This window comes from Echiichthys vipera (genome assembly GCF_963691815.1).
Source record: "Echiichthys vipera genome assembly, chromosome: 21".
Taxonomy (NCBI): Eukaryota; Metazoa; Chordata; class Actinopteri; order Perciformes; family Trachinidae; genus Echiichthys; species Echiichthys vipera.
Genome location: NC_139846.1, coordinates 2,445,552 through 2,464,298, shown reverse-complemented (window position 1 = coordinate 2,464,298; position 18,747 = coordinate 2,445,552). Strand labels below are relative to the sequence as shown.

Sequence of the window (18,747 nt, the reverse complement as noted above, 5' to 3'; positions counted from 1 at the left end):
AAAAGGGACACATAGCAAAGAAGTGCAGGGGTGCTAAACATAAACAAAACAAAGACTGGGGGACGACAAAACCCAGGGCAACACATCACCTGCAGAGCGAGGAGTCTGAGGAGCAGTGTTCCTTCAACACGTTCAACCTCATCGAGGTCAGTGAGCCAACGGCGGAGCCCATCTATGAAACATTGCAGGTGAATGGAAAAGACCTGAAAATGGAGGTGTACACAGGCGCCTCAGCTTCAGTGATAAGTCCAGCAACCTACTGCAGTTTGTGGTGCTCTGGAGAGGCACCTGCGCTTAGTAAGACTAATATCAGACTGAGACAAAATACGGGTGAGTGCATTCCACCTCTTGGGGCTATAGAGGTGGAGGTGCTGTATCAAGGCCAGGAGGCTATAGTGAGACTGCTCGTGGTTAAAGGGGCTGGACCAAGTTTGCTGGGACGTGACCTCCTATGGAAAATCCGCCTGAATTGGAGAGAAATCAGGTATGTGGCAGTGATTGGAGAAATCCTAGAAAAATATGCAGATGTTTTTAAAGATGAGCTTGGCACCCTACGCGGCACTACAGTGAAGCTGTGTGTGGATCCCAAAGCACCACCACTCTTTTTCAAACTGCGCACAGTCCCTTACGCCATGAAGGCTAAAGTAGAGGCTGAGCTGGACAGGCTGCAGCAGATTGGTGTCATTGAGCTTATTGAGTTCTCAGACTGGGCAGCTCCGATTGTGCCAGAACTGAAAGGTGATGGTGGGGAACGCATATGTGGTGATTACAAACTAACAATAAACCAAGCCTCGCAACTTGCACCACTACTTGTGCATTTTGATCCAGACAAAGAAGTCATCTTATCCTGTGACGCATTCCCGTGGGAGCCGCATTGCATTGCATGAAGGATGGAGCTGAACAGCCTGTTGGGTATGTGTCACGCACTCTCACAGCAGCAGAAAAAGGGTATTTGCAGTTAGAGAAGAAGAAGAATTACTTTATTAATCCTGCAACGGGACTCTATTATTATTCATGTTACACATGAACTATATACATGCAATTAATGAACAGATTTCAGAGCGAGGCGCCCCAAGCAGGGGGTTCGGTGCCTTGCTTAACAGCACCTCGGCGATGAACTGGCACCTCTCCAGCCACGAGTACACGCTCCATTCATGGTCCACAGAGGGACTCGAACCAGCAACCCTTCGGTTCCTAGCCGAGTCACCTATGGACTGAGCTACTACCACCCCTTTCCCCTGCCGCCCCCAACTACAGCTAGCCCCAGGAATGGGTTTTTTTGCTGTAAAATGTTTCCATCAGTAACTGTACGGACGCCCTTTTAATATCTTTATGGACCATAAGCCCCTACTAGGTCTGTTCAGTGAATCAAAAGGCATTCCACCCATGGCTGCAGCAAGAGTGCAATGCTGGGCATTAACTTTGTCAGCATACCAGTATCACATAGTGTACAAAGCAGGAAGTGACAATGCAAATGCTGATGCTTTCAGCCGTCTTCCTCTCCCAGAGACACCAAGCCAAACGTGCCTAACTCCAGAAACTGTATTTTTGTTGGAAAGACTGTCTAACTCTCCTGTGACGGCAAAACAAATCAAACTGTTGACGGAAAGAGACCCGGTGTAGAGAATGCTGATGCAGGGCTGGCCGGCAATGATTGAGCAGGAGGAGCTCAAACCTTATGCCAAGCAGCAGCAGGAGCTGAGTGTTCTTGATGGATGTATCCTCTGGGGATCCAGAGTGGTGGTTCCACCCCCAGGACGAGCCCAGATTGTGGACGAACTGCATGAGGCCCATCCCAGAGTCTCCCGGATGAAAAGCTTTGCCAGGTCATATGTGTGGTGGCCTGGGATGGACTGAGCCTTAGAGGAAAAGGTAAAAGTTCACAGTGTCAAAGTAAACAAAAGATGCCAGCACCTGCTCCCCTCCACCCATGGGAGTGGCCCAGCTGAACATGGTCAAGGCTCCACTTGGATATGCTGGTCCTTTTATGGGTCATATGTTCCTAGTGCTGGTAAACTTATCATTCAAAGTGAATGGATGTACATATCATGACAAACATCACAGCTCCAGTCACCACTGACAGGCTCAGGAGCATGTTTGCTATACATGGACTGTCAGATGCTGTTGTAACTGACAATGGGCCCACTTTCACTAGTGGGGATTTCAAGGAGTTCATGGAAAGAAACGGTATACGCCACATCCTTACTGCACCTTATCACCCTGACTCCAACGGCTTAGCAGAACGTGCGGTGGAGACTCTGAAAGAGGGTCTGAGAAAAATGTCAGGGCACTCACTGGAAGCTAAGCTTGCACGTTTGAAGTTTAGTTTATTTGAAAACAGGGACAGTGCACATTAATAACATTACTGTAAATGGACCAGAATTAGCCAAGAGGCTATTTTTCATCTCTAGTCCCTAGACAGATGTTAAAGTCACCCTAAAAACAGAACAGAATATAGAAGAAAAAATTAGATTAAAATTACAGAGGTTCCTAGCCAGGGCAATCTACAAAACATGCACAGCAGTTAACAAACATGACAAAATAGCATAAATAACATCAATTTAGAAAACATCATTCAAGACGCAAGACACATCACACCACAGCATGCAAAGCAGAAACACAAATACAAAATGCATGCAACACGATAAAAACAAGACTTCAATAAGACAGCATGCAGTAAAAAGAGAAGAAAGAGAAGATAGCTACAGGTTCAGCACAGACGGACCGAGGACAGGAAGGTGTAATCAAGTGTTAGTGCTGACAGAGCTGGGCACCAATTAACCATCTCTTCAAATGAGCTCTGAATAAACTATAGCTATTCAGGTCTCTAATAGTTGCTGGGATGGAATTTCATTCTAGTGCAGCTCTAACAGAGAATGCAGACTGACTAAAATAACTTTTCCTAAGTGGAATAATACAGTCTCCTCTTGCTGCACCTCTTGTGAACCCGTATGCAGTTGTTCTTATGTTGACGAACTGTCCGAGCGGAGGAGAGGTGGAACCATGTATAATCTTGTACATTAGACAAGTATTTACATATTTAATCAAATTGTCCCAACTCAGCAGGTTATATTTTCTTAATATTGAGCAATGATGAAAATCTACTGGTTTCTTGTCAAGGATTTTAACTGTTCGTTTATACAGAGATTTGTGACCATATAGTTAAACAGTAGATGATGTGGGAAAAAAACATAGAATGCATATACATCTTAGCCGCCTCTGTTGACATATAATCTCGAATGAACCTGAAGTTTGAGAGATCGAATTTGACCCAGTTACAGACCTTTTTCACCTGAGCCTTGAAAGAAAGTTTAGAGTCAACCAAAACACCAAGGTACTTGTATTCAGATACAACCTGTAGCCTCTCCCCTGATACAAAGATATCCGGCTCAACACTAGGACTCTTCTTCTTGGTGAAAAACATACATATTGTTTTAGACACATTCAGCTGCAAACAGCATTGCTTTAACCATTTACATGAGTCATTGAGTTTGTAAGTTTATCAGCAACCTGTGTCATGCTGCTACCATGTACATAAATTACTGTGTCGTCAGCATACATTTGGATGTTGGCATGTGGATATACATAGGGTAAGTCATTGATATATAATGTAAATAGCAAAGGGCCCAGTATGGATCCTTGTGGGACTCCTGTGGATAGATGAAGAGCAGCTGATTGATGATTCTGAAAATTCTATAACTAGCTAACTTTGACATGAGAATTCTATGATTAACAGTATCAAATAACTTCTTGAGGTCAAGGAACACAACTCCAACAACACCACCTTTATCCAGTAGAGATTTGATTTTTTCTGTTAAAAAACAGTTGGCTGTTTCAGTTGAATAACTGGCTCTGAAGCCGACATTACATTAGTGTACTCAGGTGAAAAACACTGTGCAATAGTAGCCACAGAATTGATAAAGTAGTGGTTAAGAGCTTCCGCTACTTCCGCAGGATCGTTTGTAAGCGTTCCATTTATTTAAAGTTCAAGCTCTTTATTTTGATGTCCTGTTCATTTTCTTAGCTGGTTCCAGATAATTTTAGAGTTGCCTCTTGCCTTTTCTATTATGGTTAAGAAAAAATCTGCTTATGCTTTTCTTAGTTTCTTTAGAACTTTGTTCCATAAACTAGCAAAGTGTTGATTGTCATAACTCAACTTAGTTTTTATTGCAGTTTTTAAAACAAGGCCCCCCTTCTTTCATTAGTTTAAGGAAGTCTGCATTTATCCAAGGGACAGTGTTTTTATTATTTTTGCGCCTAAATTTGCAGTTAAAAAGTTTAACAATGCTTTGTAGTTTCTTTTAGAATATTTGAATATCTTCTTCATGGTCTATGCCCAACAGTTAATCATCCCACTCAATCTGTTCAACCGCATTTTTAAAATTCTCCTGTTTGTTTTTGGGGTTTTCAAAAAAAACTCATATTCCTTGGCACTAGTGCTAAACCGTTTATTGCTTAGTTTTATGACTACCAGTGTCAAATTGTGGTCAGAGAGACCAGTTACCATATTATGGGATTTTAAAATTCTCTCAGGTCTGTTACTAAATATTAAATCAATCTGAGTACTTTTTGAATTAGTTATTCTTGTGGGCCCATTATCGGTTATCTGTTTGAATTTCTTTCTAGAGGATTTTTCTCCCCAGTGGATGTTAAAATCTCCCATAATAATTACTTCTTTGTTGAAATGAAATTCTTTCAATAATTTCTCAAATTTCTCATAGAAACTAATATACGTAGAGTGAGGCCGGTAAATTACAATACGAGTAAAATAAAAAAGAGTAATCTGTGGTGACAAAATGATATTTAGACCAATACATTCCAATTCCTCACAGTTTGACCAATGGATTTCATTACACTGGATTCTGTCTTTCTCATAAATCATAACTCCTCCTCCCTTTGAGCCCACTCTATCTCTCCTGTAAAAGTTTTTGTGCAGCCAAGTCTCAGATAAACAAAGGAAGTCCAAATTAGAATCCAGCAAAAAATGAAGCACTTGATCACTTTTGATTTAATACTTCTTATGTTAAAATGCCCTCCCAAACGTCCCTTTGGCTTAGCTTTATGATCCCCAACAATTTTTGAGTGATTGACAGTCCGAAAGATATCCCCCTTCCTGTTCCTTGAGTTCCTGTTTACTTTGTGCAAAAATACTGCAAATGGATTACTTGAACCAGAGATGACAATGGTCGGAATATTCTGGATCTGGATCTCCTCCGACCAGACGTGGTTAGCAAAATTGGCTCGATCACAGGAGGAGCAGAAGGTGAGGCGAGACCAACATGCCAAAGAAATGTTCTTTAAGCCAGGGGACTCTGTTTATGTCAAGAACTTTGCCAGGGACCCACCCTGGTTACCAGGGGTTATTCACCGCTGAACAGGTCTGGTGTCTTTTGTGGTGGATTTAAAGGATGGCAGGCAAGTTCGCCTCCACCAGGATCACGTGCAACTCTGCCTTAATATGGGTAGGGAGGTTTAACAGAGTGTTTCACACAAGGACAGTGTGAGCAGCCCTCTGGACTGTTGGGTGGAGCCTGCATCTGATGGACTTTCTATTTCATCTGATGGACTGTTAGTGCAAACTGCCCCGCCTGCTCCTGTTTCAAACTCTGCTCAGGAAGCACAGGCTTCTCCAGAACCTGTGGACACTACAGCAGGGCTGAGGAAATCAAAGAGGCAACATAAGCCGACTGATGTGAGCATCAGTTTGTCATTGTGCAATACTCTGTTCAATTTATACACTTTGATTGAAGGTTACATTTGATCTAAAAGCGGTGGTGTGGCTTTAAAACCCTGAAACATATGACTCATTAAGCATGGAAACACCAGTGTGTGAAACCCAATTAATTGCTGTTGAACTTGGACAGCATGTTTGAATCCTAATAAAACATTGTTTAAATCTTCTCTTCTGACACAAAACAAAAGTGCCTTGGTTATTTAAAAAACATAGTACAGCAGTGGTATGGACACAGCTGATATTCTATCAAATTCTGAACAATAAAAAATAACAGTATTTTTAGAACAAATCAAGTAATAATAATTGTTCTCTATTTTCGATCTCCAGTGTATGCGCATTAACAGCTTAATGCTGTAACAAACAGTTAATAGGACAAACAGGAGCAAATGGAGAAGAAAGAAGCTTCATTTCAAAATATTACCAAATGTACTAAGCATCTGTCTCGATATGCCTACTTTAAATAAAGGCCTGGTGCCCTCTGCAGCTGAGCTCAATTCATATGTTGTGCAACCAAAAGAACCACAGAGCCCCTTATGTGCACATCAAATGTGTCATTTTGATGAAAAAATTTAGCCAATAGTTTCTTCTGCACATCAATAGGAGTGTTGGAGACTGAAGGCAGTTAACACAGCACAATCACTTTAAACTCCCCCAGTGTGTGCATCCTAAACACCATAACCAGAGTAACGACTGTGTGTCACCTCTTTTCAAATTAGGCTGGCAAATGGACAAGTTCTAATTTCTGTCCCAGTCCCAGACAACAATATGTTTCCTCTAAAGAAAACTACCGGATTCACAAACTTTCAGAGTGTCATTAAAGAGAGAGCTCTGTGATTAAAGGGATTGAAAGTTACTGCTGTCCAAATTAAGCTTCATGGAGCATTTTCCACTAAAGGGAGCTCTCTGTTCAACAAAGGGTTGAAAACACACTGAATCACCATTCATTGAGCCTTTCTCTTTAAACCAAGAGCTCTATCTAGTGGACTCAACAAATACAACTAATGCTTCATGAAGCTGCATATAAGAAGCACCTATAAGAAGATATTCTTTCTGATCCCACCCCGTTGCCAGAACAACAAAATCCCTCATCGTGAATCACCATGTAAATTCAGTATCAAGAATTATTTAGCCTTTATTCATGCTTAGCATCAAGATTGGGGGAATGTGTTATTGTCCCTTTTCTTCTGCTGCTTGTCATTATGCTAATCTAGTCTAAACAACTTGTACATAAAACACAGACAGTGATACCAGTGATCTTCTCGTGTCATTGGTATCACAGGAGCAAATAATCTAATTTCTCAAAAAATTGGAAGCTTTGTGTGGGTGGAAGGTCAAATGTATGAGAATCAGTGTGGCCCTGGTGTCAGAGCCTTTTATCCCACTGACCTGCTGGTAGGCAGTGTTGAGCAGCAGGTACCTCTCAGACCTCCTCATGGGCAGACAGATGCTGTAGAGAACATGGACAGCAGCCAGGAAGAAGCTGAGGAGGCCTAGCTGTTTCCGGCTCTGCAGCCAGCCGTCCAGCCAGTGTGGGAAATGCCTGTACTTGGTACCAAAGTAGAGCTGGTGAGCAGCTGCCAGCTGGCCTGCCAAGTACACCAGGGCCAAGAGAGTGATGGCCACAGTGGGCAGTGTCCGATTCACCATCTCTATAGGGATCTTGTAGAAGTCACTGTGCTTGTATTTCACATATGGGTGGATGATATCTCGTATAAAAGAGTAGGCAAAAAAGAAAATGGAGAGGGCCACGGCAGCAAGGACGGGGCCCTTCCAGCCAGGAAATAACTGTATAGGAATGTTCTCAATATCCCGTGAAGAAGATAGCATGCCCATATCAACCGGCAGGAAGTTGAGCTGGCGGGCTAATTCCATGATCTGCTGTCGAGCCTCCACCGAGTCACTGCAGATGTACACCTACACAGAGCCAGGATTACAGACAGGAACACTGGTTAGACATACAGTGAAGAAAACCAGGAAGGATGGATCCCAGAGGGGAGGACATGTGACAATACATAACATATGGCTCTTTGTCATAGAGCTGAGCTATTGTCCAAAAACTATTAAAAATACCTCAGTGTGTTAAAGCACAAAAGGGTGTAGCAGTTAATTCCAGTTTGCGACATTTTAGAGAGTGATGATAAACTAGAAGATCTAAGGAATCTGTTCATACTAGGGGTGTGACGAGGCACTCAGCTCATGAGACGATACAAGATACAGGGTTCATGAGAACAAGAGGAGCAAGATTTGAACACTATTTCAGTATCAGTATTTTCTTTACACATTAACATATACATATCATATATTTGAGCAGAGAGCTGTGGTGATGCTGCAGGTGTCTTTGCATATTGCTTGTGTTAGCTGCAGTGTATGGCACTCATACGGTCCACTGAACTATAGGTGTGAAAGTGACCTTAATGCCGTTTGTCAATGCTTTTTAAAAAAAATTATTACTGTGAACTAGGGATGTCCGATAATATCGGCCCACCGATATTATCGGCCGATATTGAGTTAAAAATGTAATATCGGGAATTATCGGTATCGGGTTTGTACAACCGATGTTAGTTCTGTAGGCTTCAGCATTTCCGAGTGTACCTGAATGCAACACGGGCCGTTTACAGGCGCGTGCTTGATGACGTATAACAACAACAACACGCTAGACTCGTAGATTGCTAACCGTGGCTAACAAGCTTCAGCTCTCCCAGTGCATGAGATGTCCGTGGTTTGGAAGTATTTCCAAGTGTCACCTCCTAACAGTAAGTGTGCGCTTTGCAATGACTGCAAGGCGTCGGTTATGAGAGGAGGAAACAAGGTGTCTTCCTTTAATACATCACATTTGATCACCCACCTCAAGAAGATTCATGGGGAGTTAAACGCTACATCTGTGCAGCAAAGTGATGAAAAGGAGCAACAGCCGACACCGAGAAAAAAACTTTTTCTATCGTTCAAGATGCCGGATTCACCAAACGTGTGGAGTTCCTGGAGCCAGGTTATGTCTGTATAACGCCCAGTCACAAGTATTTCTCAGACCAGTGCTTACCTGAATTGTACAGCATTGTTTATAGTCACGCCGAGAAGCTAATTTCTGGTGCTGTATCCATTAGATCCAATACAGGTTAGCATGTTGAGCTTAACTGCTAATTTATTGATTGCATTATTTGCCAAGTTATGGCTCAGTCGTTACTCAGTCTGTAAAAAGAAGACTATGTTTGTTTACTACTCTGGACTGAAGAGATGCATCTACCTTGTTGTGATGTTGTCTGTAGTGTTGTTTGAGGCAAAATATTCTCTCTAAAAACACAAACAAATAAATGAATGGCACTTTTTTCAATAACTTATTTTGTACAGACTGTGTTTAAATTTGAAAAGCCGTGTTGCATTTATGTATGCATCCAGTGGGGCATCACAATAAAATTAGGCATAATGTGTTAATTCCATAATAGGTGATATGTGATGAATTTTGGTGTAAAAAGGCTGCATATATCGGTATCGGGTGATATCGGTATCGGAAATTAAGGGTTGGACAATATCGGAATATCGGATATCGGCAGAAAAGCCAATATCGAGCATCCCTAATTATGAGTAGTAAATGTTACTACAGTTCCTTTTCCCAGTCAGTTGCCAGATTGTCAATGATACTTATGCCTTTGCTTTCCAATTCAATTTGATTTTCAATAAATTGTATTTATAGTAATATCAAGACACTTAACATATAGAGTCGGTCAAGACTACACTCTATGACTAAGGTTGTCTATAAGCTGTTCAGCCATCTGAACTAGGGTTGTCATCTACCACTGGGACCAACGTTGAGAGTTAAAAGCCCCTCCTCTTTAAAAAGTAAAAATTCTCATTATCAATGTGTAAATTGATTATGTAAATACAACTGGACGGGGTATTGACCATCTTGGAATTAAGGCGTTAATTTTCATTAGGATGAACAAAAACGTACAAAACTGTGGACCCATATTGGAACTACCAATTATTTTGATTTGTTGGCTCTAAAGGGCCCCCTAATTACTTTTAGCCTTTGAACGCATTTTAGTACCCTTGGTAGACTTGAAAGAGCAGAACACACATCAAAACCCATGAACATCATCAACGTATAGAGATTAGGCTCATCTGTGATGATCAGGCTTGATACGCCCCCTAATGTGTGGAAGGCCTTAGTTGAAATAAAGTTATTCCGATAGTCACAAAATTTGGTATCCACATAGCTCTCATAATTCCAGACATATTTCTCATTGGCTTTTGGTAACTTCTCCAAGAAAACTCAATAATAGATCCATCTAAAATATGGTCAGCAGAATCTCAAGACCTGTACAATGCCAAATTGCAAAGTTTTTGTTTTTTCGTGAAACAGGGTTGCTGCGGAGAGGTGGGCAACAATTTTTGAGTGATTGACAGTCCGAAAGATATCCCCCTTCCTGTTCCTTGAGTTCCTGTTTACTTTGTGCAAAAATACTGCAAATGGATTACTTGAACCAGAGATGACAATGGTCGGAATATTCTGGATCTGGATCTCCTCCGACCAGACGTGGTTAGCAAAATTGGCTCGATCACAGGAGGAGCAGAAGGTGAGGCGAGACCAACATGCCAAAGAAATGTTCTTTAAGCCAGGGGACTCTGTTTATGTCAAGAACTTTGCCAGGGACCCACCCTGGTTACCAGGGGTTATTCACCGCTGAACAGGTCTGGGGCCTGTTTCACAAAGCAGGTTCAAAAAACTCTGAGTCTAACCCGGAACTCTGAGTTGATCTACTCTGAGATAGGAAACTCTGAGTTTTCGGTTCCAGAACAGCTGATTTGCGTTAGGTTGATCAACTCAGAGTAGTTTGACCTGGAGTTAAGCGCGTGCACCACAAGTAAAAAAAGACAGCATCAATGGAGCCCTGATTCAACGAGTCACCATGGCAACGGGGAAGCGAAGGGCTACGCTACAACTGGAAATGGAAACATTAATGCGCTCATACGGAGAGTTTGAGAAGGTTTACACCGCTGCAGCAGCAAAAGAGAGGGAGACGGTGCTGGAGGACATTGCGGCTCGGGTCAGTGCATAAGTTTAAATGTAGTCCTGTTGCAATCACAGTAATATCACAGGGGGAACTGCTTGAGTGGGAGCCTATTAATTTATTTCATTTAAGTGCAACCCCGCGGGGGAGAAGCGCAGCTTAAGATGAAACATAAAAACATTTTTCAAACAGGTAAAACCTCTGCACAGTCTCATGGTGACGCCTCATTTTGAGCAGGTTTTACATCGTAAAGTAAATATTACCGTAAGTGGCTGTTTTTTATACAACATATCAATGTTGTATAAAAAACTCCCATTTGCAAAAAAAAACGCAGCGCAACACACAATATCTGCTGTGATATGAAAGCATTACTGGTTGTCAATGTTGGAAATGTAAGGAGGGGTGAGATGGACTGTGACATTAAACGGTGTTGTGCCGTATTCAGCCCCCTCGCATTATAGGTGATATTCTGGATCAGAAGGCAATATAGGAGTAGTTAATATACCGGTAACCCAACTAAAAGCACACACTTTTGAACCTATGAATTGCAAGAAAAGCTGGAATTATATTTAGAAACGCTGAGTCAAATACATTCAACTTGCTCAAAAGATCCATTTCATTCATTTTGTAATAATGGCTGCAGTATATTAAGGACGTCTATGCGCGGTCTGATAATCATCTTCCGACGAATATTTAATTCTCTTTGCGAAATGCGTCACCTTCATTCACGGGATCGTTATCAAAATGACACGCCATGGTAGTGTAAATATTCACCACCTAATATAACTTTTAATGTAGGCCTACTGAATGACTTTTATACGTTGTATACAAAAACTCCCGTTTGCAAAAAAACGCAGCGCAACACAGAATATCTGCTGTGATATGAAACGGTACCGCTCAAACAGAGAATTGCCTGGAAATGCAAGAACATCTATAATCAATAGTCTGATAATCATCTCCCGACGAATATATAATTCTCTGCGCAGTAATGATGCAGCTTCATCCACGGGATTGTTATCAGAAGGACACGCCATGGTAGTGAAATAGTCGCCACCTAATATAACTTCTAATGACTGATGTTTGCAGTGATTTTCTGAAAAAACAGACAGAACTATACTACGCCAAAACTCGCGTGCTGACTGAATGAATGAGGAAATGAAACACCGTGTGTGGCTGAAAGAGGGCGGAGACAGAGAGAAACTCAAGGTTTTCTGAGAAAAAACCTGGTCCCGACCAGGTTAGTTTCAGAGAGCATGTTACCATGGTAACTGACCGAGAGTTTAAGTTACCTCCCTTTGTGAAACAGGCTAGAGTTACCCCTCTGTCTCTGGTTTGAGTTACCTCCCTTTGTGAAACGGAAAACTCAGAGTTTCCCTCATTTCAGGGTTAACATACTCAGAGTTTTCACTAAACCTGCTTTGTGAAACAGGCCCCTGGTGTCTTATGTCTGAATTGTACAGCATTGTTTATAGTCACGCCGAGAAGCTAATTTCTGGTGCTGTATCCATTAGATCCAATACAGGTTAGCATGTTGAGCTTAACTGCTAATTTATTGATTGTATTATTTGCCAAGTTATGGCTCAGTCGTTACTCAGTCTGTAAAAAGAGGACTATGTTTGTTTACTACTCTGGACTGAAGAGATGCATCTACCGTGTTGTGATGTTGTCTGTAGTGTTGTTTGAGGCAAAATATTCTCTCTAAAAACACAAACAAATAAATGAATGGCACTTTTTTCAATAACTTATTTTGTACAGACTGTGTTTAAATTTGAAAAGCCGTGTTGCATTTATGTATGCATCCAGTGGGGCATCACAATAAAATTAGGCATAATGTGTTAATTCCATAATAGGTGATATGTGATGAATTTTGGTGTAAAAAGGCTGCATATATCGGTATCGGGTGATATCGGTATCGGAAATTAAGGGTTGGACAATATCGGAATATCGGATATCGGCAGAAAAGCCAATATCGAGCATCCCTAATTATGAGTAGTAAATGTTACTACAGTTCCTTTTCCCAGTCAGTTGCCAGATTGTCAATGATACTTATGCCTTTGCCTTCCAATTCAATTTGATTTTTAATAAATTGTATTTATAGTAATATCAAGACACTTAACATATAGAGTCGGTCAAGACTACACTCTATGACTAAGGTTGTCTATAAGCTGTTCAGCCATCTGAACTAGGGTTGTCATCTACCACTGGGACCAACGTTGAGAGTTAAAAGCCCCTCCTCTTTAAAAAGTAAAAATTCTCATTATCAATGTGTAAATTGATTATGTAAATACAACTGGACGGGATATTGACCATCTTGGAATTAAGGCGTTAATTTTCATTAGGATGAACAAAAACGTACAAAACTGTGGACCCATATTGGAACTACCAATTATTTTGATTTGTTGGCTCTAAAGGGCCCCCTAATTACTTTTAGCCTTTGAACGCATTTTAGTACCCTTGGTAGACTTGAAAGAGCAGAACACACATCAAAACCCATGAACATCATCAACGTATAGAGATTAGGCTCATCTGTGATGATCAGGCTTGATAGCACCCCCTAATGTGTGGAAGGCCTTAGTTGAAATAAAGTATAAAACATCTACATTCCCATATTGAGTCAGAGTCACAGTTCCACCCTCTTACAACAAGAAGTAAAGCTTATGTGACAGACATCATCCAATTAACATGAAATTGACATGGTGTGGCCTACACATGATATACAAACAGCAACATGATGTACAAGTAATGTTTGTTCTCTAGTGCCACATAGTGGACATAGGAAATGGGACAAAACGTTCAATACGTCATTTCCCACATGATGCACCCCATGCAGGAAATTGGGTATAAACATACATGACAATCCCCCTGATATTCCCCTGGAGACTCCTGTTTTTCATTGCCCTTTTCGGGTTTCCTCCCAGGTTATTTTTTTCCAAATTCTTTTTATTGAATTCTGCAGACAAGTACACAGACAAAAGTATGATAGTTGTACAGAGTGTCTGCTTTAAGGTGAAAAAACACAGAAAAGAACAGAAAAACCCCAACATGAATCCCGCTAGCCCTCCCAACAACCCACGTCAGACACGGTCACAGTAACCAACAAAGTAACCAAATAACATTTAACATAAGTAGATAGGTAAAGTAAAAAAATATAAAAAAACAACTAAAAACTAATAGCAAAAATAAATAACGTAATTCAAGAAAGAGAAAGACAACAAAAGTAAATAAATACATAAAAAAGAAGAGGAGGGGGGGTCTCTCCTTCCAAACACTAGGAAGTGTCTTCAGTATCATCAGGAGTAACAGTAAGACTATTGCTAATAAAAACCAGCAGTGGTTTGCTGTCAAAGATCCCCTCCGTGAAAACCTTAAACTTCTCTAACCTTAGACATTGTAAACTGTTGTGAGTCGGTGGAGAAACTTTTCCATTCAAGGAGAATTTTACGTCTGGCCAGCAGGGTGGTCAAGGCCACGACACGTTGTGTAGTAATGGACAGATTTCTAGATGGAGGGGGCCCAAAAAGAGCAGTCAGGCGATTGGGTTCCAAATTTGTGTTAAGAGCCTGTTTGAGGGTTTGAAATATATCAGACAAAAATTTTTCAGAACATGTGCGTGTGGTTGTCTCAGGACAGCTTACAACGGTTACAATAATCACTGTGAATAGGGTATATTTTAGCCAGTTTAGCGTTGATGAAATGGGCTCTATGAAGCACCTTCCACTGTAACAGGTCGTGGCTGGCACAAATCGAGGATGAGTGGACCAGTTTTAGAATGTGGGGACTGGGCTCAGAAGAGTAATCTTATTATAAATGACAGATATCAGTAGTTTTTGTTGTACGTTGAGAGACAGGAACTGGTCCATCTCAACTTCAGTGGGGCGGTTTGGAAAATGTGGGAATTGCTTTTGGGTAAATGTCTCATTTGAAGGTACCATAAAAAAATGCAAAGGATGCAAAAACACCTTCTTCATACAGGTCATTAAGCGTTTTGAGGCCCTTATCCGACCATATGCGGAATGCACAGTCGGTGCAGGAAGGGAGAAACACATAGTTATTCAAAACTGGGGCAAGGATCAAAGCCCTTTGCAAGCCGTACTGCTTCCTGAACTGGATCCAAATTTTAATAATATTGGGGACAACCGGATTAGGTGAGACCTCATGACCGGATATGGGGAGCTGTGAGCAAATTGTAGAGTGCAGAAAGCAGGAGGAAGATGTTATCTCAGCGGGCAGGTGACTCTGTGACTCTTTCACAGAGCCAATATAAAAGTTTATTAATGTTGCAGGCCCAGAAGTAGCTGCGAAAATTAGGGAGTGCTAGTCCCCCTTCAGGTTAAGGGAGTTGAAGAATAGTTTTTTTTGTTTGTTTTTTTGTTTTTCAACTCAGTTTTTATTTAAGTTTCATTCAAAATCATGTACAGAATCATGTTAATCAAATCTGCTGTTTCATACACAAGGTAACGGATATGGTAAAACAAAAAACAAAGACTACAGAAAAAAAAGGAAAAAAGAGAATAAAGCAAGATGAAATGAAAGAAATAGAATTATATCAGTATATCCATAGCAGGGCTCCGCCTTTTAGTGAATATATGTCTTTGAAGTCTCAGGGGGTCTGTTATTTGTAGCTGTTGCTAGTAGTATCTGTAGGAGATATTTTTTTGCTCTTCCTTTTTATTCCTTTTACCAGAATGCTTCCAGTTTTGGGCAGAGCCAGAGTATGTGGGTCAGATTACCAATGTGTGGGCAACAGTTTCTCCAGCATTTATTTGAGTGTATCGTGCTAAATTTAGCTGCAATTTCAGGTGTCCGAAAGAACCTCATGACTATCTCCCATTTAAATTCTCTCCATACATTGGAATTAGTTACCAGATGTACTTCAGTACAAATTTCCTCCCACATTTCACATGATATGTTGAAATTAGTTTCAGTTTCCCATCTCTCCTAAACCTTTGCAGTATTATTCAAATTCTTTGAAATTTGAACGTTAATCAATAACTCTTCAATTAGCGTTGGTTTAGCAAATTTGTCCCAGTCTTTGTGTTTCAACAAGAAATCCCTTAACTGTAAGTATCTGAAGAAATATGTGCTTGGTAGCTTAAATTCATCCGTCAGCTGTGCAAATGATTTATAATTGCCAGTCTTGTGAAGTTGATTTAAATTAGTGCGTCCATACCTCAACCATTTCCTGAAGCCTGTAGCTGATTTAAAGGGCACAAAGTCATTTATATATCCAATGTTTGTAAGTGTTGAGATTGTTTTAGGCAGCCCAAATGTAGATTTTATTGTCTTCCATACTTTTAACGTGATTTTGGTCCAATCACCCATATTTATTTCACTGGGATGTATATCTAAAAATGGCATTGCCTGTAAAGGTCTTTCACATAAACTCTTTTCAAAGATAACTGTAGCACTTTTAGTCTGATTCTTGGTCGCTTTCTCTGCCAAATAAGTATTGAAACTAGCTTGTCCAATTTGTCAAATGTATTTTTGGGGATGTCAATAGGTAGCATTTGAAACAAATATAGTAGTTTAGGCAGCACATTCATACGGACACTTTCAATGCGACCCAGCATAGATAGGGGCAGTATTGACCATCGGTCTAAGTCCTTACTAATGTTATGGATTAAACTTTTGTAATTTAAATCGTATAGTTTTTCTAATGAAGGTGGTATATGAATGCCTAAATATTTGATGCCATCTACTGGCCATTTAAACCCACTCTGCAATTTAGTTGAATCTGAGATGTTGCCACATATATCCATGGCCATTGTTTTGTCCACTAATTTGTAGACTGAGGAGTTTCCGTAAGTGAAAATGATGTCCTTTAAATATTGTATGGTTGTTGCAGGTTTTGTAAGATACAGCAATACATCGTCAGCATACATTGAGATTTAATGCTGTTCTCCGTTTATCCTAACCCCCCTTATATTATCATTATCCCTAATCAACTGTGCTAATGGTTCAATACTGATATCAAATAACAAAGGAGATAGTGAACAACCTTGTCTACACCCCCATTCCAGAGTGAAACAGTCCGAGAGAAATCTGTTCGCCTTAACTGTGGATTGGGTTCGGGCCAAATTGGAACCGTTTCAAAGTTTGAATAAGGTATTGCCATGATACCCGATCAAATGCTTTTATGGCATCCAAGAATAATATCATTGACTCTTCTTCTTTAATCTTTGGGTGTGTCATTATATTTAACAACCTTCTGATGTAGTCCCCATAGGATCGATCTTCCCTTTATAAACCCTGTCTGATCGGGATGGATAATTTCTGTAGCAATTTTATTGACATGTCTTGCCAGAATCTTTATGTATCACCACTATAATAGCCTCTCTCCAAAAGGGGGCCATGGTTCCAGATTTTAATGCATGGTGGTAAGCGTGTAGTAATGAAGGTGATATAATGTCTATAAAAGCTTTGTAAAATTCGTTAATATACCCGTCTGGGCCAGGGCTTTTATTATTTTTCAGTGTGGAGATTATCTGACGTATTTCCAGGTCCTTGATTGGCTCATCCAGTGCTCTCGTCATAGATTCAGATAGGTCTTTTAATTTGATGCCTTTTAAAAAATGTGCCAGTTCCTCATCATTTGTACAAGTGTCTGTATTTTTGTACAAAGTCTTGTAAAATTCGGCGAAGGACTGTGATATTTCATCCGGCTTTGTGAGAGTTGAATTATTCTCCTTTAATTTCTGCACTGTTTGATGACTGTTGTTTTTTAAGTCTTAATGCTAGTAACCTGCTTCGCCTATTACCATTTTCATAGTATTTTTGGTTAGTGAACCTTAAATTGCCCTCTATTTTCTCATTAATTAAGCTGTTTAGATCCCTGCCTGCCTCTTTCAAATTATTCAATAAGCTTGTGGTTGAGTTTCTTTTGTGTTGCTGTTCGAACTGCCTTATTTTGTCTTCCAGCTCTCGCTGTTTTTCTTCCTTTTTTCTCGTCCTGGCACATGTAAAGGAAATGATTCGGCCTCTGATATATGCCTTTGCACAGTCCCATAGAGTAAGGGGTGATATTTCAGGTGCTGTATTAGTGTCAAGATAGTTTTTTAGTTCAGCTTTTATAAACCCGATAATTTCTCTATCGTTGAGGAGCGACGCATTTAATCGGCAATGTTTAGTTGATGGCCTGTTACCAATGTTCCACAACAGTATGAGAGGAGCGTGATTGGATAATGTAATTGGGAGGATCTTTATGTCGACCACTCTATAAGATTCTGCTTTGGGGGTAAAAAAGAAGTCTATTCTGGAGTATGAAGAATGCCTATGCTAGAAAAAAGAAGTGCTAGATGAGGTTGTCTATCCAAATGTTGGGACATGACACAATGAAATTCTCCTCCTAACAGTAAAATACCAGAGCTATGCTGCAATATTATAGAGAAGATTGTATCAATTTCACGTATCCAACTGTTAATGTTAGAATAAAGCCAGGCTCATCCTTGTTTGGAGCGTAAATATTCATAAGACAGACTTCCAATTAATCTGTTCATTATGAATTTTGGTTAATGTGAAATTGACCTGTCTGTGTATCAGAATGATTCACCTCTTTTCCGACCAGATGAGTGTGATGAATAAAATAACTTTATCTGCCCAGGACTTCTTTAGTTTATTGTGTTCCTTGTCTGAAAGATGAGTTTCTTGCAAAAATGCAATCAGGCAGTTATTTCTCTTTAGCTAATTTATAATTTTCTTTCTCTTGATTGGGCTGTGGAGACCTTTAACATTGTAACTTATTACCTTAAGGGATCCCATAACTCAAAAGCAGGGTGAGATGTAATGAAAATAAAAGAAAGAGTAAAATAATGTACAATAAACAATTAAAAAAGTTGTGGAAAAATAAAATCAATCAAATAGTAAATTGGGTGTTCATAAAGAGACATAAAGCTACATGAAACATACCTGAGAGTTACCAAGATATCAGCAGCACATGTTTTGTAGCATTGCAACTTTAACAAAATATTCTTATCCTGAAAGAGTGTGTGGATGAGAAAGTTTACTGTT

The 18,747-nt window shown here is 40.2% G+C and overlaps 1 protein-coding gene across 1 annotated transcript in view; it reads right to left on the bottom strand.

The window, feature by feature from the left end:
• The window catches only part of steap2 (STEAP family member 2, metalloreductase), a gene marked incomplete at both ends in the record, with an annotated part of 65,936 nt that overhangs the window by 6,943 nt on the left and 40,246 nt on the right, over nt 1–18,747 (bottom strand). Inside the window, one exon of the mRNA XM_083935711.1 lies at nt 7,121–7,648. Coding sequence (XP_083791837.1) covers nt 7,121–7,648 — 528 coding nt within the window. The remainder of the gene's footprint in view (nt 1–7,120; nt 7,649–18,747) is intronic.